The sequence below is a fragment of the Papio anubis genome, chromosome 11 (genome assembly GCF_008728515.1).
Source record: "Papio anubis isolate 15944 chromosome 11, Panubis1.0, whole genome shotgun sequence".
Taxonomy (NCBI): Eukaryota; Metazoa; Chordata; class Mammalia; order Primates; family Cercopithecidae; genus Papio; species Papio anubis.
The window spans coordinates 125,726,090-125,753,121 of record NC_044986.1 but is presented as its reverse complement, the minus strand read 5'-3'; the positions used below and the strand labels follow the sequence as shown (position 1 = coordinate 125,753,121).

General features: G+C 39.1%; 1 protein-coding gene across 21 annotated transcripts in view; it reads left to right on the top strand.

The window, feature by feature from the left end:
* The window catches only part of ZMYND11 (zinc finger MYND-type containing 11), a 118,130-nt gene extending 91,524 nt beyond the window's left edge, over positions 1–26,606 (top strand). For 6 of the 21 annotated variants that reach the window (XM_003903310.4, XM_009213860.4, XM_017962495.2 and 3 more), the window contains 11 exons: positions 8,796–8,873; positions 9,532–9,624; positions 11,088–11,175; positions 11,715–11,770; positions 13,188–13,265; positions 14,329–14,447; positions 18,754–18,961; positions 19,370–19,438; positions 20,302–20,574; positions 20,875–21,060; positions 24,324–26,603. In XM_003903310.4, the coding sequence (XP_003903359.1) occupies positions 8,796–8,873; positions 9,532–9,624; positions 11,088–11,175; positions 11,715–11,770; positions 13,188–13,265; positions 14,329–14,447; positions 18,754–18,961; positions 19,370–19,438; positions 20,302–20,574; positions 20,875–21,060; positions 24,324–24,446 (1,371 nt within the window). In that variant the 3' untranslated portion in view covers positions 24,447–26,603. Of the gene's footprint in view, positions 1–8,795; positions 8,874–9,531; positions 9,625–11,087; positions 11,176–11,714; positions 11,771–13,187; positions 13,266–14,328; positions 14,448–18,753; positions 18,962–19,369; positions 19,439–20,301; positions 20,575–20,874; positions 21,061–24,323 lie in introns of all 21 variants that reach the window. The other 15 variants (XM_009213856.3, XM_031652573.1, XM_009213853.3 and 12 more) reach the window with 5 other exon arrangements.
* Positions 26,607–27,032: the final 426 nt, after the last annotated feature.

Sequence of the window (27,032 nt, the reverse complement as noted above, 5' to 3'; positions counted from 1 at the left end):
AAGGGATGAGAGGGAATGGGAAAGTAGGGAGTACTTACATTGACTGGATGTCAGCCCCGTCAATCAAAGAACAAGTAATATTCATGCCTCGACCTGAAGACGGAGACATCTAACTTATTTTCTGAAAAGAATGGAAAGATTTATTCCGCCGAGGAATGCATTCTGCCTCTGCCGTTCAGTCTTGTTCTTCCTTTAGAGACTAGTGTTATGTAGAAGGGGAAAGGAACAAGTAGATACAAAACCTGTGTTCCATAAAATTTTTCTCACTTCCCTTTCCTATTTCTAAGTGGTATAGCACACCACCGAGGGGTAAAGTTACCAGAAAAAGTGCATTAATATTGAATGATAAAATTTCTGACATGCATAGCACCCTTGGCTCTGTAGATAAATGCTATTTTAGCAGTTTGTGTGTGTGTGAACCTGTGGGCATAGTGGATTTAGAAATACTACATGTTTTTCTATCGCAGTTTGTTTTGTAGACTATATTTGAGAGATGCTTTCATAGTTACTAAGTCAGCCCAGTAGTAGACTGGCTGCTACAAAGCTGCTCATATCATGTGAACTCTTGATCTTAATGAAAATTTATCTTCCATTAGAGAAGAAAGAGTTGGCCTTGTAAAAATTAATAAATATAGATACAGCCACAGTGGTATTCAGTGGCATTTTGTAAATCTGGATGAACAATTCTTGTGCGTCAGTGATTCTACAGGACTAACCTATTGACTAGGGAGTGGCCCGTGACTGGAGTCTTCTTTGCCAGGATGCTCTAATAATCTACCTTGAGACATTCTTAGTAGTTTGAATTCTCTTGAGGTCCTACTTTTACCTATAATAAGGCATATTTGTGATAGCTTAGAGGAGGTTTTTAAACTTGAATTCTTACAAGTTAAAAAAACTACTCTCAAAAGCTCAAGTGCAAATACCTGTTGGGACAGTCTGTGGGAGAGTTAGGGTGCGGCTCTATGGAATCCTGCGTAGTTCAGTGTGATTCATTCCAGAGGAGAAGTGGGTAGGTCAAGTTTTCTACCATTAACACTAGCAATTGGTGTGATGTACTGTTCTTCTGGTCTAATAGGTAGGCGATTTCAGTGTGTCAGTACTGGGAGTGAAAAAACTGAGCAGGAGTATATTTTTGGAAAATAGTTTTAGAAAATGATTTTCATTGATGGGCTACTTGAGTCTTAGTGGTTTGAAGGGAGAAGGGGCAGGATAGGGTAACTCATCACCACTTACGCTAGACCAGCTTCACTTTTAAAGTCTCAATTATTGGGGCTTCTTAAAAATTCTGTGTTATTTCCTTTATATTCCATTGTTGCAAGTGGGTCTAGAGGATATTGCAGAGTGTCTTGACTTCTGTAACAACATAGAATCAAAATAAATTAAAAAACAGCTCCTAGATCTCCTCTATAATTCTGATTGCAGAACACAAAAGAACCAAAATAAATTTTATCTAAGAGAATTTTATCTAAGGGGATTTATTTTGATTCTTTTGTGTTCTGCGATTAGAATTATAGAGGAGATTGAGGAGCTGTTTAATCCCTAAGATGATACAGGTAATTTATATGTAGATTAGTATTTCTACAAATAAGATCTAGAGGCCACTTGTACAGGAATCACCTCGTGTGCTTGTTTAAAACACAGCCTCCCACCGGGCGCGGTGGCTCACGCCTGTAATCCCAGCACTTTGGGAGGCCGAAGCGGGCGGACCACGAGGTCAGGAGTTCAAGACCAGCCTGGCCAATGTGGCAAAACTCCATCTCTACTAAAAATACAAAAATTAGCCAGGCGTCGTGGTACCTGCCTATAGTCCCAGCTACTCAGGAGGCTGAAGCAGAAAAATCGCTTGAACCCTGGAGGTGGAGGTTTGCTGTGAGCCGAGATCGCACCACTGCACTCTAGCCTGGGTGACAGAGTGAGACTCTGTCTCCAAAAAAAAAAAAAAAACAGCCTCCAGGGTTCCACCCCAGACAGGCTCTGGGGATAAGGCTCAGGAATCTACATTTCCAGTCAGTACTGTAGGTGGCTATGCTCACTAATATTTCAGTGAGCTCTTGGTGATATTATTCTTGATTGTTAGAAGTCAACAATTGATATTTCAGTGTCCTCTGGCAATGAAATGATTCATACATCAGAAATAAAATGATTTATGTTGGTCAGAATATGCTGACACAGACTTGGGTGTAACTGCTTCCCATTTTAGATGGGTCCTCATATTCTTGAGTTTAACTGCATGGAACAGTTTCTCTAGTAGGCAATGAACACAGTAATGAGTGGCACCAGTTCAATTCAACTGATACGTATTGAACATTTACTGTGTGCCAGGTCCTATGCATGGCTGTTGCAAAAGAACGCTGAAATTGACATTATGGGCCCTGCTTTCACAAAACTTAGTCCCTCTAGGGGTCAGCCTGTGTTTTTGTACTGCCTGTGAGCTAAGAATGGCTTTTATGTTTTTAGATTGTTGAAGAAAAATGACAAGAGAAATAATTTTGGCCGGGCGTGGTGGCTCAAGCCTGTAATCCCAGCACTTTGGGAGGCCGAGACGGGCGGATCACAAGGTCAGGAGATCGAGACCATCCTGGCTAACCCGGTGAAACCCCGTTACAAAAAACTAGCCGGGCGAGGTGGCGGCGCCTGTAGTCCCAGCTACTCGGGAGGCTGAGGCAGGAGAATGGCGTGAACCCGGGAGGCGGAGCTTGCAGTGAGCTGAGATCCGGCCACTGCACTCCAGCCTGGGCGACAGAAAGAGACTCCGTCTCAAAAAAACAAACAAACAAACAAAACAAAAAAAAGAGAAATAATTTGTGATGTGAAAATTATAAAAAATTCAAATTTTAGTATCCAAAAGTTTTCTCTGAACACAGCCACACTCGTGATGTGTGCATCACTCATGATTGCTTTGTCACTACAACAGCAGAACTAAGTAGTCAAGACAGAGACCAACCACATGGTCGCAAAGCCTGAAATATTTGCTCTCTGGCCCTTTCCATAAAATGTTTCCTGACTTTTGGTCTAGTTTGCTGTGGAAAGAATATTCTGGATATTGGGAATGCCCAGGGAAGGTTGAAGCCCTTGTCTCGTTTAATCACAGACGTGGGGACTTGGCTGAGGTGAACTCTAGCTGCATAGATAAGTATGTCTGAAGAAAGAAGTCTGGATTTCCAGTTTTGCACCTTCTTTCCTGCTTTTGGATACTCAGTGAACCGAAATGACCAAGACCTCCACAGGTTCATTTTCTGCCAAAATAGGTTTCTATGACTGAAAAACTGTGTCTCTATAAAGAACTGAAAATTCTGTACTAATAAAGGCATTTAGTCCTGAATGCTCCTTTAAGTAATGATCCTTGGGCATCATTATCAATAGTCAGCTATGGATAAACTTTGACAAGATCAGGAGTGGCCAAGAGTGTCTTCCAGGCAGAATCACCGAAGGGCACCAAGTGTGTCTGTTACTTGATTCATGCTTTGTCTGTTTTCCACCTAGAGGCATCTGGTTCAGTGTAGCCTGGCAGTTACTTACAGCTGGCTTAAGAATCCCTTGTTCAAGATGTTCACATTTTCTGTTATTTTTTTCTTAAAGGAGGGCAGCCTCAACATGTACTTTAGTTCTTCCTTAAACATCTACAGCACTGCTTCAGATCTGTGATTACTGTCACTTTTAAGTAGTTACAACAACTTTGCCATGCCATCGAATGTTTCTTTCTTGATTACTTGTAAAAGTTAACCACAGTCACTCCCACATGCCAGCAGGTGATGTGAACTCTGGATTCTGACGTGAACCCTGTTACAGGGAGGCCTTGGTTGAAGAATCCTCAGGCCTGCAAATTGAGAATAGGAATAATTCTTCAAAGCCTGAGAAAGATTTGGATCCGAAATAATCTGTACATATTATAAAGCATTGTTTTAATGTTTTTCTGACCTTGTTGTCAAGAGCTATCTGCTTAGTTTACTTCAGAAGCTACCTCTTTCTTAGTTGTAGCTTTTTCTCAAGTCATTGACAATGTTTTGGTCTGGCTGACAGGTGCCAGCTGAAGCCCTTCAGTGTGAACGCCACAGAAAGCGGCTCCACAGCTTGTTACCTTAAAAACCCCCAGAAATCTCCTTGTACAGCCCTGGGACAGAATGTGCAATGTCCTGTTGATTTCTTTTGTGAAATGCCAAGTCTCTAAATTATAACTAGAAAGTCTTAGAAAGAAAACCCTCAAGTTTATCAAATGTGAAAGCATCTTACAGCAAATGTTTTGTTCCTACAAATCACTGGGAGGGATTTTGGTTCTGTCGAGAGTCCTCTTTTTTGTTTGTGTCAGTTCACCGAGAAAGCGCCTCAGCCTGTGAATCTGGGAGCAGTTTCTGTCAGCCTCTGTGGCCTTCCCTTGGGTGGTGTGAGGCCCATCACAGAGCAGTGCTTGAGAAGGGCTTCATGGTGTCTGGAATAGGATTCCTCATTTATCACCGAAAAGGTGGGTGGGCAACAAGTAAATAAAAGGAACATAGAAGCTTTCAACAAAATAATCTCCTTTGACTGTGAAATTCCTTTTAGTCAATCCTTCTATACAGCCCAAATCATTGAAGTTTCTAACTATAATAACTGAAAAAATAAAAAACCCAAATACTTAAAACATAACCCCCATAGCACCCTTAGCGTATAAATGAGATAAGTATTCCTCCTTGTGCGATTGAGTAGATTGAGACCGTCCTAGAGCTGGTAAGTTAGGATTCAAAATAAAAACTCAGGTTAACCTCCAGATCCCTTTAAAAGAGCATGTGAAGACACACCACTTGACACCTCAGAAGACCAGCACAGGTTACAATCAGGGCTGCTGCACCCGTGTGTGCTTGTCCGTGTCTCTGTGACAAGGTCTCTCAGGGAGTTGGGGCAGTGCTCTTAATCACACCTCTCGGAAACCCCTGGGGGCTTTCAGGACTATGAATGCCTAGACCCCATCCTGCAACCAGTTGTATCAGAATTTCCGGGGGTGGCACCTAAGACATTGGTGGTTTTTTTTCCTTTGAGGTAAAATCACATATACACTGACATGCACAAGTCTTAGGTGCCATTCGAAGAATAGACGGGCGTGCACTGGTGCAACCCAAGTCCCATCAAGCTACGGGGAAGCTCGCTCTTGTCCTGGGCCAGTAGATCCCCACTCCCACGCCCCCTCCTCAGACAACCATTGTTCTGCTTATTTTCCATGAGGGGTAAGTTTGGCCTGTTCTAGAACTTTATAGAAGTAGATATTGATGTTTCTTAAAGGCTTCCCAGGTGGTTCTACTGTAATAGACACGTAAATGGTGCTTTGTTAAAATGAGGTGTATAAGACACTCCTGGGGTAGTTATGAAGGCAGTATCTTCAAAGAATTCTGGAAGTTTCATCAGAGTTGAGAAGATGGGGCGGGCCCCATCCGGGTGACCTTGTTTCCTTTCATGCTTTACTCAGTCATTTTTCCAGGCCCAGATTACCACTTTTAATTGCACTCAGAAGGAGAGAGATACTCTAGCAAACTAGTTCTAAGCAAATTTAAACAGACAAAATCAGACTTTCATCCTCTATTATACCACTGAGTTTTGTGAAATTAAGGCACTCAGCATGAACTGCATGCATTCTGTCTTTCCAAAAATAAGGAAATGTTGCTTGCACATGGTTACACCAAATTAGCAATTGATTTAGAAATGTTTAAACAGATAGAACCAAGTTTGTGAGAGCGTGTAATATCCACAATTTATGTTAATTCTCTATTTAAAAAGAGTAGGAACTAAATATAGACCTTTATTTAAACTGGGTAATTACATGAACAAGTGTTACCTAAACTTCTGTACTACCGTTTCAAAGAAAGAACAATCTAGTTAAGATGTTTTAGCTATAGTGATATTAATTCTAATATAAAATTCTGATTCTAGCAGTGCATAATCTTTGCCCATATAGAAACAATGGATTGCTTTATTTTCTAAAGAGTTAGAAACAAGAGAGGTGAATGTGCAGAAAGGAAAAAACAACAAGAAACTCCTGCACATAATGCAGTGCACAGTGCCTTGAGACAGAAGCAAGAGGTCGTGGCTGGATGGAGCAAGGCTGGTCAGCAGGGCTCAGGCCTCCTCTCCCAGCTGTCACTGCTCAAGGGACCATAGAGCCTAGAGCTAAGATCCAGAGGGGAAGGGATTCCTGCCCTGTTGAATTGATGGAAGGCTGTGCACGATAGTTAGTGGAATATTAAAATTATATTTCAGTGCTACATAACAGTGCTGGTTGTATCTTTCCTTTGAATAATGTTTCCTATTAAAGGAACCAGAACCCCACTGATAGTATTACAAGACTTCTAACCTGGTGTAGATTGCTATTATGTCTGAATTTAGATAAACTCATACTTTAATGATATTGATATTTGAAATCAGTTTTAATAGTGCACCCAAAGTTTGAGTTGGCATGAGAGAAGGCCATGTGGCTAGAAGCATGAGTTTTTATTCTCCTTTCTTTTAAGAAGAATGTAGATTTTAAAAGCGCCAAGAACAACATAGCAATCTCTGACCTTCTTAGCTTTTCTCTTCCCTGTATCTGACAGTTCATCACACTGCTTATTTAGTACAGAAAGCAGTGCACTGAAGGATGTCCATTCTAGTAAGTAGCTGACCGTGCTTCAGATCCAGGGCGCACCTTCTGCATTCCTGTGTGAGATGCCGAATGCAAAACGGAGGATCATTTTTTATTGTAGTCTAGGGTACAAGTGTACAAGAGGTGCCCGCTAGTATTTCACAAATGTGTGTGTGTGTGAAAAGCACTGGGGATCTTGTTAAAAATGAGAGTGGTTTTCAGTGTTCTCACTACAAAAACCAATTAGCTCTATTTCGCCATTGCACATATTTCAAAACATCACACTGTACCCACAAGTATATATAATTTCATTTTGCCAATTAAAATTTCAAAAAGTTTTTTAAAGAGTTGCTAACCAATGCTGCTGATTAAACAAACTTAATAACTATAGAGTTCAGTGTTTGTGTAAAGTTTTGTCTCTAAACAGTGCATATGGCCAAATACTGTGCTAATAAATTACTTGAGTGAGTTCTTCATATCCTCCTTCATGTGGCTGTGTTCAACTCATTTTAATTTCAGTTAAGTTCTTTTGTTAGTTTTCAAAAAGAGAATTCTCAAGTTACATCAGTTCCCCCTCCCAACACCAAAAAAATAAACACCAAGATTATAAACCCTGGGTTCAGGAAATTTCATTGCACTTTACATTCCATATCTGTGCCATGGGTACTGTCTTGGCCATGCATCACAGTCACCTGAGGAATAAACAAATGAACAAGCAAATACAAATCACAGGCCCTGCCTCCAGAAATCACAGCCCAGATGCTCAGCGAGTGATGCCAGCTGCGTTTCATAGTTCAGTCCGTATCTCTGATGCCAGGCCAAGCGTGAGAAGAGCGTTTTATAGAAGTTCAGTCCGTATCTCTGATGCCAGGCCAGGCGTGAGAAGAGCGTTTTATGAAAGTTCAGTCCGTATCTCTGATGCCAGGCCAGGTGTGAGAAGAACTGCTCTGTAATCGGCGTAAACAGAGCCACTGTGGGCACTGGGCACAGGCTACAAAGCGGCCTGAGGAGAGAGCACTGACTGCACTGCCAGAGGACCTAGGTGAGAAGTGGAGTCAGGAAGGTGCAGTGCAGACATCAGGTAAATGAAGTCAAGTTTAGTTTCTCACTAGTAAAATGTGTTTCCACCTGTTATTTAGATATTTTATGTGTATCTAAACAGTGTGTGTAAGTATAATCAATTCACTTAAGCCCTAGCTAAAAGTTCAGTTATGTGAGAAATATTTGTCCTTTCCTCTACTGTGTTTAGTATACTGGAGTGACTTCCTATGCTTACAGTTCTTCTAGGAAGAATTATACCATTGGGCAGAGAATCGTCATCTAGTGACCTGAAAAGTTAAAGCATCTGTTAAAATAGCGGCCACACCACCCATTTCCTGCAGTGTGAACCGATCCCATTTCCCATTTCCTCTGCAGTGTGAACCGATCCCATTTCCCATTTCCCTCTGCGGTGTAGAACGATTACATTTCGAACCTCTGCAGTGAACCGATCACACATTTGCGTGCCTGGTGTTTTGCCTTTGCTTCCTTTAGGCTGTTGTAACATCAGAGACTTTGACTAAGGAAGTAGGCACACTTGTCCTCATTTCCTAGCTGTTTAGAAATAACATGCGTAGAATCCTATTTTTTCTTCATGTGAAAGTAGACTTTTTTGGTGCAATAAATTGAGGAACCTAACTAGCTTGCAGGCTAGACTAAGAATTGGAGTTATTCCTGAGTAGATCCATGATGCTAAGAAATGGAGATGTTAGTGTGCAGCTGTGCTGTACACAGTGAGTGACACAGATTTTCAAAATCACCTTTTAAACAAAGAATACTGTTATATTGAAATTCACCATTCATTATTGCTAATTTAAGATGTTCCCTCAAAGGACTTTAGCCATTGATATTGTTTGTAAAATAAGCGATTCTCCCTTATGTCTATTATTTGTAATCTAAAAAATAAGTTTTAAAATACCAAGAAAAGAAAAAATATATACTCCTCTAAGGATATTATATCAGGTACAACATAATATTTTTAAATTCTCACCTTGTTCCATTAGATGCTGTTTTTCTTTGCAAATATCCAAGATTTCTCTTTGTCAAATATGTTAGAAAAAGTGCATCTTTTAATAAACTCTTTGCATACTGTTTCATATATGTCTTTTACATGAATATAGACATGAATTATCAGATTTTGTACCATTTTTTATTCTTTTATTTTCAATAGAGCATTAAGAAGAAGAATACAAACAAACAGGAGATGGGCACATACCTGAGATTCATTGTCTCCCGCATGAAGGAGAGGGTGAGTCCTGCTCAGGGAATCCTTCAAAATATCCCAAAACATATTTTACTGTGGTTCATTCTTTCAAAGTTGAAAGAGCGAGAAGTAACAAATATGTACATAGCAATATGAAGTGTGGAGAGCACCCCGTCATATTTCTTTTCTGCAGTCAACAGTTCTATAACAGGCAGTTAGATTTTTTGTCTGTTTTTGACATGGACATTTTGACATAAGCTACATGAGATTAGAAACGTTTACATTTTTGAATGTCATTCATCAGAATGAACATTTTCATTGATGATGACTCTTTAAAATGAAAGGTAGTTTTTCCAAATAACTATTCTATCACAACTTTAAGGAATGTCATATTAAACTATATAGTAGTATATGTACATTTTTTCTGTTAAGTTTTAAAGTACTTCCTCTGAGATTTTGCTTTAAAGGTAGAAAATCCTGGCCGGGCGCCATGGCTCCCGCCTGTAATCCCAGCACTTTGGGAGGCCGAGGCAGGAGGATTGCTTGAGCCCAGGAGCTCAAGGTCAGCCTGGGTAAGATGGCGAGACCCTGTCTTTGCAAAAATAAAAAATAAAAAGATAGAAAGTATTTTGAGCTTTAGGAATTGATGTCTTACCTGCCTTCCTTTAACCACATTTAAATTGATGTACTAACACCCTCTTAGGCTATAGATCTTAATAAAAAGGGGAAGGACAGTAAACACCCGATGTACAGGAGGCTGGTGCACTCAGCTGTGGACGTTCCCACCATTCAAGAGGTAAAGTCGGTTTCTTTTATTTCCACTTCAAATAAATTTTGTTAACTAACAAGTTAAAGAATAATGTAGCAGTTAAGCAGATTTTGGTTCTTCTTTCCTTGAAAGTATACTTTTTTCCACTTCCTAAAACAAAAGACAAGCATAACTACCAAATGAAGCATTATTAATTTGTAAATTTCATGTGCTTACTGTAATACAAATTAGGTGTCATCTTTAAAGGCCTGGTTCTAAAGATGAGCAGCTTATAGCTTCTTGGTCCTTGTTGATGTAAGGAAATGCCTTACAGCCTGGGCAGTTTAGTATTTCAGATGTAAAGAATGTTTTCCAGGTTTAGCAGTGGGACCTGAGAGTTCCCCTCAGAAAAAAAAGTAAAGCATAGAACTGATCTGCAGTCTTGGGAAACAATCAAATGAACAACAACAACAACAAAATATGGTTAGAAAAGTTAATTATTCTTAAAGGTCTTAATTTTACTGACTGTAGCTGAGGATTGCTTTAGTTTGTTCATGTCCAGTAACAAATTGCAATAAAATCCAGTAGAACACATAGACATATTTGCAGTCAGGGTTACTGAATTACTAATTTTGCGCCTCATGTGTCATGTTGGAAATTTAAAATCTTACGCTTGGTCATTATAGCCTATAGGGAGACCACAGGAATAATTTAAAATCATCCTACAAGTTTCCTTAGTCCCTGAGAAGGACTATAGCTGTATTATTTCAATATAAGATAAGGGTAAATGAAGGTTTTTCCCTTAAAGTAACTGGTAAATCCTGGAATAAACCAAGTAGTTTTAATTTTACCTCCTACCCCCAGCCATAGCCCCTTCTCCTAAACTGTAAGACCTCTACAGAATATGTAAGAACCCAGACGTCCCTTCCTCCCCCACTGCCTTTACTCATGCAGGTTCCTTCCTGTTGAAATCCTCTAAGATTTGGCACAGAGAGGGACACCTGAGATATTATTTTAAAATGCTTTATAAACCAATTCCTAGCCCCAATTCAGAATTACAAATATGTCTTAGTAGTTACGGTAAACTGTCACAGAGGCTAACAGTTCTGTTTTTCAGTCTTGATCTTCCTGTGTTGTAAAGAATGACAGGTGTGTGCTTAGGGTCTCATCACCCACACTGGCCCAGGCATTCATGTGTTACAAAGCTTAGCAGCAGCTGTCTACATTGTTGTCAAATGAGATGTTCAAGCCATTCACGTTCACTCTGATAAATTAACGTCGTATCTGTGTGGCTGCAGGTATCTGACCTGTCATGCTTCCTTATCCTGCATTATTAAAGCCAGCCGCAGGTGGACTTGTTGATTTCTTTTACACACGTTCTCTGTCAATGCTGTGGGATGCAGTAGTCATCCTGATGTCATCCTAGAAAAGTCTGCTTGTCCTGTGAACTTAGTCCAGACGAGTGTTTTCATGGGTAACTCTCTTCGTCGTTCTGTTTTTGCCCCCTGCAGAAAGTGAATGAAGGGAAATACCGAAGCTATGAAGAGTTCAAAGCTGATGCTCAACTGCTTCTCCACAATACCGTGATTTTCTATGGAGGTTGAATATTTTTGTGTTTTTTTGTATGCATTTTTAAACACACCATTTACATTCCATGTTGAACACTATCTTTCATAAAACATTACGTTCAAAGAATTAATACCTTAATGATCTACAGTAAGTGATAATGTTAGAGTCTAAGGTTAGGAATATCTGGTGATACAGATCATAGAATGGACTGGCCAAAGATAAAATCATAGTATACTAAATGATGAAAACACAATTGTTCTTTACAGTTTTATATGTATTTGTTTTAGCTGAGAGGTTTTTTATAAGCACTATGATTAATTCTGATCCTTTCCCCAGAAGTATCACATCATCCAAAGGTAAGGTCATGCTCTATACCTAGAGAATTAGTGGTTGTGTTGGATGGAAAGCAAAAGCCGCCTGTGTAATTTTATTTTGCTATTGTTATTTTAAATGGACATTTTGGTTTGAAATGGTAGATGTCTCCTTTTGCAGACTGAAGGAAAAGGATACTAACTTTGACTCTTGTATTTGCAGACTCTTGCTTATAGGTAATATGTTTTTAATTACAGCAGACAGCGAACAAGCTGACATTGCGAGGATGCTGTATAAAGACACGTGTCATGAGGTACTGTTCACTGCCCAATAATTGTACTCTTTCTATAATTGAAATTAATTTATTTCAGGATTGCACTCTTATCTACATTTTAATTGTACCATTTCCTTTAAATGTTTTTTATTGCTGGGTGTGGTGGCTCAAGCCCTGTAATCCCAGCACTTTGGGAGGGCAAGTTGGGCAGATCACGAGGTCAAGAGATCGAGACCATCCTGGCCAACATGGTGAAACTCCGTCTCTACTAATAATACAAAAATCAGCTGGGTGTGGTGGCGTATGCTTGTAGTCCCAGCTACTCGGGAGGCTGAGGCAGGAGAATTGCTTGAACCTGGGAGATGGAGGTTGCAGTGAGCCAAGATAGTGCCACTGCGCTCCAGCCTGGTGACAAAATGAGATTCTGTCTCCAAAAAAAAAAAAAGTCTTTTATTTTCATGTTTGATGTAGATGGGAAATAATGCAAATAGAAAAATAATTCTCACGAAACTGGGAGTCAGATTTAGTTACTAATTAACTTCTACAAGGGAACTCTCAGCCACCTTCAGGACTGTTGCGTTCGCTACGTGCTGCATGCGAATGTGTCTTGCTGGGCAGATGTGCAGTAAACATTACCCTCTTGTAATGAAGGATCCAAATTTGCATCCCTTCTAAACTACATAGGCAAAAAGCAAACCCAACCAAACAAAAATGAAGTGCATTTAAGGAAGTATATCTTTTGGTGGTCTTACTTAAAACACTCAGCCATATCATCTTTGCAAAAGTTCCTCAGTTTATACAAAAAGTTTTGTTTCTTGAATTCATTTCAAATTTGACTTTTGTTTTTATTTGTTCAATAAGCATTTAGTGGGTGCCTCCTATGTGCCAGGCGGTATGTGAGAAGGAGTAAAAGGTGATCACAGCAATAAGCATTTACTGGGTGCCTCCTGTGTGCCAGGCAGTATGTGAGGAGGAGTAAAAGGTGATCACAGTGCAGGCCTCCTGCTCATAGAGCCACATTCTGAAGAGGGAGACTGGGAAAAAGGAAAAAGAAACAGATAAAATATGTCTGTTTACAAGTTGTAAAAGAATGTTATGAAAGAAAACAAGGAACTAAAATAGAGAATGAGGCACAGGACTGCTGTGATTGGTAGCAGATGTTGTTACCTTCCTGAGGAATATTCAGTCTGAAGTGCTAACCAGTGAGGTCTGGGCAGGGCCCAGTCGGACCAGCCTTGGCTTCTGTTCCAACTGGGGCCTGAGACCAGCGACATGGTTCTAAGAGGACAGTGACAGGGTCTTCAGTGCCATTTATTGAAAACTTTAAGCTTAAAAGATTAAGGAACAAAATTCAACACTATTTATGTATGTGAATGTTAATTGACATGGATACATTTTACAGTTTAATGTGTATGTATGTTTTATGTAGGCTAAAGTAGTTTCTTTTCTTTTTCAGCTGGATGAACTGCAGCTTTGCAAGAATTGCTTTTACTTGTCAAATGCTCGTCCTGACAACTGGTTCTGTTATCCTTGTGTATGTGAAATTTTGTGATTTCTGTTTTTTACTTCTTAAGTGTGTAACATACAGCTCTAAGGAAGTTTACTTCCGGTTTGGTTAAAGATTATAATTTTCTTAATTTCTAAAATATCATAGTATATATGGGTTTAATGAGTATAAACAACTGAAATGAAAAAAAAAAAAAACAGGGCTTGTTACCCATTTCTGATTTTAAAATGAGATATTGGATAAAAATAAATCTTGGGTCCTTTTTCTTTTTGAGACAGGGTCTCACTCTGTCACTCAGGCTTGAGTACAGTAGTGTGATCTCAGCTCACCATAGCCTCGACCTCCCCCAGGCTCAAGTGATTCTCCCACCTCAGCCTCCAGAGTAGCTGGGACCACAGGCACGTGCCACCACATCTGGCTAATTTTTGTATTTTTTGTAGATATGGGGTTTCACCATGTTGCTCAGGCTGGTCTCAAACTCCTGAGTTCAAGCAGTCCTCCTGCCTCAGCCTCCCAGAGTGCTGGGATTACAGGCATGAGCCACCACGCCCAGCGTCTGGATCCTTTAATAAAGTGAATTTTTGTTTCTCTTTTCATTCTTTCACGAGAGACCTAAGGCTTTGCATTTGTCTGTAGCTGTAAAATTTCCCCAAAATGATATGGCTTCAAGCCGGGCACTGACAAAGGGAATTCTGAGTATTCTTGGCCAGCGGCCTTGGCTGCCTGAGAGAAGCCAGGCCTGTGAGACAGTGCTGTGCCAGCCTAAAATGTCCCCATTTCTAACAAATTCCCGGGGGCGCCGATGCTGCTGGCCCCCCGGCTGCACTTGGCAAAGCGGGTGCTCTTGTCTGCCACCATCATGCAGGTGGATGGCCTTGGCTTCAGGGGCAGCCATGCTCCAGTCCCAGCCTCTTACGAGGAACTCTGATGCAAATAGAAAAATCAGTCAATCCCAGAAAAAAAAATCTCATGTTTAAGAGTTATGAAATAAATGTTTTAGAAATAATGGATTATACGTGGCTAGTTTAATATTAATGGTACGCTTGCATTTAATACTTTAATATAACAAGGTAAAACATTTCATTTCCAGATACCTAATCATGAGCTGGTTTGGGCTAAAATGAAAGGTTTTGGGTTTTGGCCAGCCAAAGTCATGCAGAAAGAGGACAATCAAGTCGACGTTCGCTTCTTTGGCCACCACCACCAGAGGTAATTCGCGGCCCCGTGTTCAGTGTCACCGCCGCGCTTATGAAGTCCTTAAGAAAGTCTGATGATTTCTCCATCAGAGATGCATGAAGTTTATTTTAAATTGAAAAAAAAAAAAAAAAGGCACATTATGCAGCCAAGAATATGTTCCCAGATAAATTGTTTCCAGGTATTTTCAGACACTGTTTGGTAAACAGGACATTTTTAATAACTGACACTGTTGAACTTCAAAAGCACATTAGTGCTAAGACTGAATTTATAGTACAGTGGGCAGAAGGGCCTCAGAATGTGTCCATTCCATAAGACGGTAACAACATCACAGTTGCTCTAGCCATCTTCAAGGCTCAGTTAAAGACATAGACTAAAATCATGAATCCTGTGATCTCAGAATGTGTGTAAATACCTGAAGTGTGCATAAAAATAAGCCACAATAGGAATAAAGAGTTAACATGCAATTTATTTGGTTCATTTAACACAGATACTGAGATAAGGTGCAAAGTGACAGTAGTCAGCTACGCGATCTAAAAGTGATACTTTGCAAGGATTTAAATGAACAGCCCACGAGGCGTCTCCTGTCGTACCAGGAGGCTACTAGTGCGTAGAGAAGCTGCACAATGAGGGGCCTTACTCCTCCCTGTGGTAACGTTTCACTTGGTCTTTATTTAATTTAAACAAGTGTAGTTATAAGAAACCTATAAATACTATAAATTTCCCAAAAGGTAGTTCTGTTCTTTCATAAGTAGATACACACTTACCTGACACTCTCATGTCAAGAAACATTAAATGATGATCCAATAAAATAACTCAATACAAAATGAATGTTTTAATTACATTATTATTAAGTGGTAATTTTTAACATATGCTTAATACCTTATACTCAGATGGTTTCAGTTTCTTATCAGAACAGGCAAGGAGGTAATGTATTTTTGGTAGGTTAGGGTAATTCTTTATGTGAGATTGTGTCCTTGCTTCACCGTCTTCTACCCTAATCTTGACACATTAGTCAGTTTCTGTGAGCCTGAGCAAAATAAGGGCCTCTTGTAAGAGTTTTTGTAAGGTTTAAAGAAATGTTTAGAGAGACTGAGCATAGTACCTAGCACACAGTGAATACTCAGTAAAGGTCAGCTTTTATAATACAACAAATACTCAAGGAATAACGGGGGACAGTTTGCTTCAATGTTTTTCACATTAAGTAAAACACAGTTAACTTAGAAAAAACAAGAATTCAGTTATTTTATAGCTATACTAATAGGAAAGAATAATCTGATAATTAGAACTTTTTATCTATATATTTTTCTTTTTCATCAACTTGCAAGTAGCTTCATAGTGTCTTCAACCGTGAGTGATATTTATAATGAGTTAACTGGTTAGATGTCATTCAGTACACTATGCAGAAAATATTTTTAAAGAATATTTGGCTAATCTGCAGCAGTCCTAGTCTGTCACCTGAAGAGAGAATTAAAACATCAGATTGCATTTTTAGAGGTATTTTTTTTCCCTCAAGCTTCTTAGGTCCTAGAAGATTTTACCTAAATAATTCTAGACCGATGGGACTCTTAAGGACTTTATTTTAGAAAATAAGAGAGGTTGACAAACTATGTAAAATCATTTTCCTTTTTCCTGGATACAATGTGAACAATTCGAAGTGACGGATTGGTTAGGATATACTTTATAGTCTACGATATTAGAATGTTTAAAAAATTTGATAAAATTATAATCATGAATTTTTAATTATTTAAGCAACGTATGCTCAAAAGTTCTAGTTGCTGAGGAGCCTCTGGTTGCAAGTTCTGGCTGATAGTTATTCTTTGCTAGTCCATCATATCGTTACATGTAAGTGGGAGGAAAAAGAATGAATGGTTTTGTACCGTTCGTTTCCTCCCATACGCGCCAACAGAATATGCTGCTCCTTTGTAGACAATGAGCACATTGTAGATTTCCAGGAAAAGGGTCGAGTATGATTGTTTACATGTGAGAGCTGCTGCAGTGAGGTTTCTGTAGGATTTGCAAGATTTTGCCTGCCAAAGAAAGTAGCCGGTTAGACCTGTCTTAAGGAGGCTGAATCTTTTTGCTGCAAGTCGCCGGTGGATGGCCCAGGCCAGGAAACCAGGTACAGACAAAACAGAGCTAGAGCACTTTGGGCTCACTGACATCAGATCACAGAACCATTTTATTCTGCACGTATAGTCCGAGCATTGACAGACATAGAGCCAAATTAGACTCTTCCTCTTTTTATTAGGCTTACCTTAAATTACAGGGTGTTTGTTTGCTTTTTTATTTTTATTTTTTTGTAGATCAGAGAGCATACCCTGTGATAATTTTTTAAACTGAAATCTGATTATCTACAGTACTGGAGTTGATTAAAAGAGAATAGAAGTACATCATGAACTGTGTGGAGGCTTTTTAAAGAACAGATGTGCATCCATTTTATTTAAGATAAATAAGGAAAATACCCCTGTAGATACAAGTTCAATCCAGGTAGTCAGCACTGCTTGTAACAGAATTCTCTCTGAAAAGCAAACTACTTTGAAAAAGGCAACAAACCCCTTTTATTGAATTCCTACTACGTAATAGGAAATCAATAAACATCTGTTGACTGGAAGAGTAAATATATTCAAAATCTAATGGCAAGAAACTCTTCCACAAGCATAATTTCATTTGCACTGTGCATTAGAGTTTAGTTTTTCAAAGTTCCATTTACTTTGATATGGTTTTTAACAAAGCACTTATGCCAGATGAGACATAATTGATATAATATTCACCGATATATTTATAAATAATGTTATAGAAGTTCAAATCTAACAATTATAGCTGTTGTTAGCATCTAATGATACAGATTACTATATATTTAAAATGTGCTTCTAGATTATAAAGTTTGGCTTGTACAAGGAAGTAGAAATCGTTATTTATGGCTGAGCCACATGTGTGATTCTCTAACAGATTCCTTCAAAACAGTCACAGGCCCAGTATTTCTGGAGCTCTATAATTACAGGCCAGGGATGAAAACTGTGATATATATGCTTGTAGCAGGAAAAAAAAATCTTTAACAGAAAACTGAAAAGCATAACTGTGTGTGTTTCTAGTACCATTTCGCAACGTTCCTCTGCTGTAGAAAATGTCTGTTACTCATGCATCCATATAGTCTCCTGCCTCATTTATGACGTTCCCTCTGCCTGGAATCTCCCCACTCACATTGTCTGCTGTCTAAATCTTTCTTATCTTCTAAGACCAAGGCCGAATAAAATGTTCTGACCACTCACAACCAAATGTAAACTCTTCCTCTCCATAGCACCCTCGAGTACCTTTACTACCTGCTGCATTGCATTATAATTATGCCTTAGTTCTTTCTGACAAAATTGTAAGTCCATCAAAGGCAGAGGCAGTGTAGGAAGTGCCATCCTAATAATCAGAAGACCCGAGAGATTCCAACCACTAATAGTTTACCTTAACCCCCGTGGGCAGCGTCTCTTGCTGCCGTCAAATGAGGGAATGAAACTCCAGGACCACGTAGACCCCATTCACTTTTCCATTCTTTGTAGTGCCCTCCCCTGGCACACAGTAAACATCTGTTGAATACAACATTTGGGATGGGTACGAATTTAAATCCAGAAAGAGACCAATGCCCAGGAAAAATGTTCTTGAATTTTTAGCATTCTTTCCAACAGAACCAAATATAGTTTTCATTCGCTAGTTTTAGATATGTATTGCACTTATGTTCACAGCTAACTACATTGTGGCTAAATAATAAATGGCTCTGCTTGTTAATCTGGTTTCTCTAATGAGTAGAGGCATGATGCAAATATGACTTACTGGATAATATTTTTAGATGTTCCCATTTTATATGAATACATGTATGTATCTTGTGAAAATTTCTGGGCATTTTCAAGTGATTCTTTAGTGCTAACTGCAAATAGCTAGATAGGTTATATTAGTTTACAGTATTCAGAACAACAAATAACTTTAAAAGGACTTAGGAAGAATACAGATGTGAACTGTGACAAGCTAAGCTGATTAAATTGTGAACAATTGGGAGGCATTTGTGAATCGAATTCTGAGAACTTTTGTTGACTGTGAAAAACAAAACAAATCTCATTTATTTTCCACTTGGTAACTGTTTATTCAAGCCATGACGAAGCCTAAGTGATTGCGGTTTTTGCAATTGGCAGAAACGACAATTACTTTTGCACCAAGCTAACAGCTGAGAACTGCCACAGTCACACCTTATGGCAGGCAGGGTCCACTGAAGCCCTCGACCACCTTTCCTGCCATTTGGGGTGTTTCAAACTATCCCTTTACGTGTTTTTCCTAGGGCCTGGATTCCTTCTGAAAACATTCAAGATATCACAGTCAACATTCATCGGCTGCACGTGAAGCGCAGTATGGGTTGGAAAAAGGCCTGTGATGAGCTGGAGCTGCATCAGCGTTTCCTGCGAGAAGGGAGATTTTGGAAATCTAAGAATGAGGACCGAGGTGAGGAAGAGGCAGAATCCAGTATCTCCTCCACCAGTAATGAGCAGGTGAGTGTGTCTCAGGAAGGAAGTGCCTATTCATTATTACTTTTAAATGCAGAAATCTTAGTGTACACTCCTCACTGTAATGAACAGATTTTGACATTTTCCTTCCCTTTTTTACATTTGTAAAGTGCTCTGCAAAAGTAAACCAAAACCAATTCAAATGAATACATAGATGTAACAATGACCTTGACCCTGCCAGTACCAAGAGAGTTAAGTACAACTGCTCCTCCCTGAAGGTGCGCTAGCTCTTTCAAGCCAGAATAGTAATAAGTCAGTGGTAACTGAGTGGATGGAAGGATGCAAAAGGTAGAAATGTATTCACTTCTCACCTGTGGGTCCACTATGAGTGTTTTCAGCAGAGAAGTATTTCCTAGTGTCTGGAATAATATATTACTTTTATAATGCCCACAGCTAAAGGTCACTCAAGAACCAAGAGCAAAGAAAGGACGACGTAATCAAAGTGTGGAGCCCAAAAAGGAAGTAAGTTGCCCACCTCGCAGTATCCAGGTGGCAAATGAAACAGGAAATATTTTCAGAGTATTTTGTATTTTCAAAGTATTTCAAAGACAGTCACTCTTGGTGGATACTTGGAAATTCAGTTGCTGTCAATCGAATAATATCCATCAAGCTGAAACCAGTCTTCTGACTTCCCTGTCATTATCTGTTACCCTGGAATAGCATACATGCTCCAAGTCTCCATCTTAATTCAGCAGCCACTGACCAAAGCTTGGCTAAGTGGGAAGGGCACGTTGCTATTAATACATTTCCTGGGAGCTCTGTTATTTTTCCTAAGTATTATTAAAAACAACACATTTATCCAGTATATCGGTTGTGCCAACATTTGAAAACTTGAAGGAGACTGTGGTTGAGCTCAGCCGTTTTAAGTGATATAAGCTCTGCATGTTTTAAAACTGTGTAAATCTGGACACATTTCAAACATATATTCAGTGAGAAGTGGTTTAGGCTTTTAGGAAATTTGTTAATGAATCTAGTCCAATGAAGTGATTATAAGTTGACAATACTTTTTATATTCTATAAATTTTTATGTTTATTTTAAAAACAAAACTTACAGTATTAAGTAAAATTATAAATGAAGCTTATGTTTGTAATTGTAACTGTTGTTAATTGCATGTTCTTTTCATTCACTGATTGGGGGAGATTTGTTTATTTTTAAATTGTGGCAAAATATACATTAAATCTACCATCCTAACCATGTTTTTTAACAGAAGTTGATTGTATGGCTGTTTACGTATATCACTGTATTTTTAGCCTAATAGAGTAGTTCTTGAACTAGTGAATTATATGGCTTTGTTTTGCATCTAAACTCTTGTCTTACCTTTTAGGAACCAGAGCCTGAAACAGAAGCAGTAAGTTCTAGCCAGGAAATACCCACGATGCCTCAGCCAATCGAAAAAGTCTCCGTGTCAACTCAGACCAAGAAGTTAAGTGCCTCTTCACCAAGAATGCTGCACCGGGGCACCCAGACCACCAGTGACGGCGTGTGTCAGAGCATGTGCCATGACAAATACACCAAGATCTTCAACGACTTCAAAGACCGCATGAAGTCGGACCACAAGCGGGAGACAGAGCGTGTTGTCCGAGAAGCTCTGGAGAAGGTAATGCTTGTCGCCACCGTGGGTGCCCTGCTGCAGCCGGCACTCCTGTCATGGTTAGGCTCCTTTTACTCATGCATCAACCCAGTAGCAGCTTTTAAATGTAGCAATAGAATGACACCAGTATCTTTTATAGCATTTCAAATAATAATGATACTTTTCTCACCTAAATTTTTTACACATGTAATGAAGGGGAAAACGGTACCTCATGCAAGTAGAAACGATGTGTTAAGTTTCTGTTCCATTGTAGGCGGTCTGTGTAAGTTGTGCGCTGACTTACTGTGGGTTGTCTTTTCATTCCAGCTGCGTTCTGAAATGGAAGAAGAAAAGAGACAAGCTGTAAATAAAGCTGTGGCCAACATGCAGGGTGAGATGGACAGAAAATGTAAGCAAGTAAAGGAAAAGTGTAAGGAGGAGTTCGTAGAAGAAATCAAGAAGCTGGCAACACAGCACAAGCAACTGATTTCTCAGACCAAGAAGAAGCAGTGGGTAAATACCAGTCTTTTTTAGACTGTTATTTCTGAAAACGTACTACAGGTATGATACCAGTTAATTCAGAAGGTAGCTGTGGCACATGCAGAAGGTGTTTCTGAAATAAGATCAAATGTGAAGTGGTCAGCTTTAGTTTTTAAAATTTTATTAACAGTCCTATGATCTCTCAACCCCAGATCCCGTATTACTGTGTACTGCTCAGGATTATTTTGTTAAATTGAGATTATAATACCTCATTATATATTTATTACAATTAACTTATATAATTTCTCCATCTATGCAAATATTTTATTTGGGCAAATTGGCTGGCCCTAACTTTTACCTGGTGATTTCAGATGGGTAACATCCAAATGGTGAAATTATAAATGTAATTATCACAATAAATTAAAGAGTTTCAGATTTCCCTGTACTTAACATTTATGCATTAGATTTTGTTAAAGAAATCAATTACTTTTACTTTATAGTAGTGACATTTCATTGGTCTCTGACTACCCTCCCTTATACCTGACCAGCTAGTGTCATTTGTCGTCATGTCCGGCTCGCGAGTCTCATCCTCCCCACCAGAGCGGGAGCTTCTGAGTACACAGCGTCCAAGTACTCATCTTACAGTCGCCACAGTGCTCAGTGAATTAGGGAAAAGTTTTGCTCCCGAAAGCTCATAACTTGGTTTCAGTTGACTATATAAAGTTCTGTGATAAACTTTAATTCTTCATTTTATCCAGCCTATATTATATAAATACACATAAACTCTTCATGAAAGAAATATTTTTAAATCTGTGACAAAGATTTGGCAAGAAGGAAAAGAGAAACTTAGCATATAATTTAGAAGAATACATGAAGATAACTTGGTAGGAAGAGGTAGTGAATAACAAAATAAATATTGTTAACAAAAGACCAGGCGATCTGTGGAGGGAAAAAGAGAGCTTTATTTTCTGTTAAAAAAACAGCCTGCACATTGGGTGGCACAGCCTTCAGTACAAGTGAAAGTGTGCTCTCCGAAGAAGAAAATTTCCATATTCTTTAAGAAATTTCATTGGTGCTAGTAAAGTTTTGAGGAGCTGACAAGCTCTGATTGGTGAGGGATGGCAGTTGGCAAAACTAGTCTGAGAGTTGCAGCCAACATTTTGTGTTCCAAGTGCTTTTCCCCCCAGCTCCTCAACTCAGTTTTAGTTGGGTATGACAAGAATGACTGAATTTGTGTGATCAACTCTCACAACATCATTAGATAGGAATTAAGGTATGCTCAAGATAACAGAAGCACAACACCCAAAGACGCTCATGCCTGTAGTCCCAGTGCTTTGGGAGGCCAAGGCAGAAGGAGTGCTTGAGCCCAGGAGTTCAAGGTTGCAGAGAGCTGTGATCGCACCACTGCACTCCAGCCTAGGCGATGGAACAAGATCCTGTCTCTTAAAAAATTTTTATGAGTAGAAATCTCTTAAGTTTACTAATAAAGAATCAAGAAAATGGGAAGAAGAGGCTATAATTATAAAACTGTCTTTTATAGCACTTTACCATTTGTGAAATAGCTGAAGGTGGGTATTTTTGTACTCTAAGATGAGGAATTTAAGACCTATTAAAAACCCAGTTGGCAGAGCTGAGCTTTGTGTGCTCATCACATTGGGTCTAGTAGACTAGTAAAAGGGTTAGAATTCTTTCTTCTTGGCCAGGCTCGGTGCTCACGTCTGTAATCCTAGCACTTGGGGAGGCCGAGGCAGGCAGATCACTTGAGACCATGAAACTCCATCTCTGCAAGAAATACAAAAATTAGCCGGGCATGGTGGCGTGTGCCTGAAACTCCAGCTACTTGGGAGGCTCAGGCAGGAGAATCTCTTGAACCCAGGAGGTAGAGATTGAAATGAGCTGAGATTGAGCCACTGCACTCCAGCCTGGGCAACAGAGCGAGACTCTGTCTCAAAGAAAAAAAGAATTCTTTCTTCCCAGTTACATCTTTCATTGTTGTAAGAAATAGAATAGTATTATAGGACAGGAAGCATGTAGGCATGCCAGATGCCGAATAATGGATGTCACGAGAAATATAGAAAGATGCTCTATTAAATATACCCACAGAAAGGGGGAAATTGAAAACGGGTGAATACACAAAGAAAGAGTAGGTACTTGGGGGAAGGGATGGTGGTGCTCTGTCAAGTCTTAAAGATGAGGAAACTAAGAAGTTAAATAGCTCGATCTGAAGCCGTGGGACCAGTGGGTGGCACAGACCCCAGATGTGAATCCCGACACGCCTCACTCAAGCTGTTTCCAAAATTCACTCTGCACCTTTCTAATGGGGATTTTACTGAAGGTGCAATTGCTGAAATAATAGATAATAATGCATACGATACACAATCAGGAAGAAAATTAGAATTTTTAGTATCAAATGTAGGCTATTCTCCCTCCAGGGCTCTCACCAGCCATCAAATCTGCATGTGTCTATCTACAGAACTTTCATATTTATACTGATCTGTTGTCAAGTGTTTACATTCAAAACAGTCTCTCATCTTCCTTGCCTCACTGTGGGTGTCTGTTCATGATACTACTATTAGTTCACCAAGCCAGCTTGGAACTTTAGCTTTACTTTTTTCACTGTTCTCTTCTCCCATGACCAGAGTCCAACCACGGTACTATGGACCCTTGCACTAGAACATTCTTCGGGGGAGGTGTACATTGTGGGATGTTTTAACAGCATCCTAGGCCTCTGTCCGCCAGTAGTACCTTCTGCCCCAAAGTTGTGACAGTCAAAAGTATCTCCAGACATTGCCAAATAAGATGAACACTGAGACTTGGCCACTAGATTTGAGGTTGTAAGTGACCTTGCTAACAGCATATTAGTGGCATGGGATGAGTAAAGACTGCAGCGTATGTTAACAATGATGGGGAGAGAAGAGAAGAATTTGAAATAGGGAATTTAGGCAAGTCTTTCAAGGAGCTTGTGGAGACCAGAGAAATGCAAGTGGTAGCTGGAAAGGGATGTGAAGTCAAGGGCATTTTAAGAAAAGAAACGGGAATGACCCCCATAGAGATGGAAAAAACAGTGGTGTCAGGTACCACCTGACAGCAGCTTGAGTTTGCCGACAGCCGGGCATGAGCTACAGTCATCCGCAGCGCTCCCTTTCCATCTGCTGTGCATAAAACGTATTCAGATTCCACAAAGGGTTGAGCCAGAAAGATCTGTTAAAAGCACCACCTCAGGAGTCTGCCGTTTTAACCAGTCTCTTAGACATCCACACCCAAGTCTAAAGACTGCCCCGATTTCTTCCCCGCAGTGCTACAACTGTGAGGAGGAGGCCATGTACCACTGCTGCTGGAACACGTCCTACTGCTCTATCAAGTGCCAGCAGGAGCACTGGCACGCGGAGCACAAGCGCACCTGCCGCCGGAAAAGATGAAGCTGGCCCTTCCCGGAGTCACCCCAACGATCACTCTTTTCAGACACAGCGGTTTTTGTTTCCAAGAAGCCAAAATTGTTTAGAATTTGCTTCCCATTTTGCACCAGCCTTTAAACACTTTTCGTGAAGAAATTTTGCACAGTAGTTTAAATCTTTTGTTAATGCTCCTCCGAAGTTTTTCAGGGGGTAAAAGTAACATCAGTGGAGGGTATTATTTTAAATAAATTTTAATTGAGAATTTGTTGCATTTTCAGCAAATTTTAAAACATTTTTAGGTTTTACAGAGATTTTAACCTTTAAACAACAGATCTTTAAACAGGTGAATACAAGTGAGTTTAACAAAGAAACATTTAGAATAGATCTGAATGTAAGAACTACAGAACTGTTTCAGAAATAAAACATACTACCTTGATGTGACATTTTTTTCTTAACCTTGTTGAGCTGGTTTTGTTCAGCTTAATTTACTGTTCAAAGGCATTATCTGTTGGTCACACCAGTGGGTATATGATTGAATTTAGGGAACAGGGTTGACACAGCAGGGCTAGTCCTGCATATTTTTTCTTAAATATTTCCCAATTGTGTTTTTCATTATTTCTTTTCAATATATAACTTTTATAACAAATTATTAGCTTTGATCTTGTAGTTTAAAATTGCAGGGAACTGGGGTAATCTTTTACTGAGCTGGATCTTAGAGAAAATGAATATTTAAATTTTAAAGTTTGCACATTTCATCTTTGTCCTAACATGAGTGCTTGTAACAAAATAAACAACAAAAACAAAGAGCCAAAAACTACCTTTATCCATATGTGAAATTACAGATGAGGCATACAAATTTATTTAATGCTTCCCTTCCCTTCCCACATATCATCTCACTGCCTATTATCTGGTGTCACCTCATGTATTGTAAGTTAATACTAAAAGAAGAGAAAGCACTTAAGTTTCACAGAAGCCGTTATGTTTGTAGTAATGGGTCATTGCCTACTAATGAACTCCATCACTGTACACAGAATGAAGAATAATGCATGTTAATTTTCTTGTATTAAAGATGCCGTGATTTGTAAAAAGTCTGTATTTTGCGGAATGTCTGGATTAAGGAGCATTTTACCAATAGGAATGGATCGATAGTTGAATAATGATTTTTTATACATAGATATATAAAATACAGCCAGGAAAACTTAAATTTCTTTTAAAATATCTCACAGTTTATGTGTTTTTTTTAAAGACTGATCTTAGAACAAGTCAAATTCCCATTTATCATTTAGTTATTTTTTGAGGTTAGAGAAATAATTTGTAAATATTTATTTAGACCTTTGATATTTATTAAAGCAATTACTCACAATGGAAGTGAAAGAATCAGGAGAAAAGCCTTTTAAAAAGTTTTCTCCAGGTTTGTCAGGGTCACTCTAAAGATAAAAATGTAACTAAGTCTTCTGTGAAATATCCATCTAATCTTGATGCCGTTGCAGATGGTGGTGACACAAGTTAATTGACAAACTACTGCCAAATGGTGCACAATATTTTGTAAAAAGTACCCAGTAGCCCCATTTCATACAATGTTCCTAAATTACGCAGTGACTTGGCATCATCGCTCCCTCCTTGTTGCTGTGTAATTGGAGTTGCCACAGTGTGTGGCGCTGATGGACGTGTCAGAACCGAGAACACTTAACCTTCTTTGATTGTTTTTCAAGTTTTAAGACTTCGATCCACCCCTATGAGAGCAAGTAATTGTGGAAATATTTTTGGTGTAAAATCATTCCAGAGTATGTAATATTTAACTGATAGCTGCATGAAAGTGAGATTCGTGTTACTTTGGCTTTTTTGTCTCTGTTGACACGGTTGCACATTTCCAAGTTACTACAGCGTGAAAACTGTGTGTTTAAAAAAAAAAAAACAAAATTAAAAAAAGAGATTGTGGCCTGGTTTTGTAAAAGTTTTAGGTAAAATTACAATTGATTGTTTTAGGAATCATTATTAAAAATTTTCTGCAAATCATAAAGCTATATCGAGGTGTTGAGCTTAGCCACTATGCACATTGTAATTATTCATTGTGGCTGTCCAGTTCTATGATGCATTCTGGCATTTTGTAAGCTGCTCTGACTAGCAATATATAGATTCATTTAATGTGTTAACATTGGTTAATAAATGTATTTAAAAAAACTAGCTTTAGAAATTTATTTAGTCTAGCCCCTGTATCCAACCATATACTACTGTCGCTAAATGTTGGTCATATACTGTGGCTCACTCTTTGGTGACTATTTAACTTTATATAAAATCAGTGTGTTAAACATCATTCATTCACCTAAACATATAAATTGAATTTACTTTCACCAGATCTCAAAAAGGCCATACATGATATAAAAAGGAGAGGATGATGATTGTATCAGCTGCATATCAATTATTGCAAATCAGCCTGAAAAAGAGACAACTCAGAATGCAGCAGATTCTTAATGGGAAGCCAGCTGAGGCTAACCCTTTGCTGTTTTCATCTCCTTGTTGGTATGGTGGTTGCAGGTAGTTAACCAGCCCCAGTTCGTAGTGCCCACATTAACCCAGCCTTAGTCGGTACTCTCTGGTTTTCATCGTTCA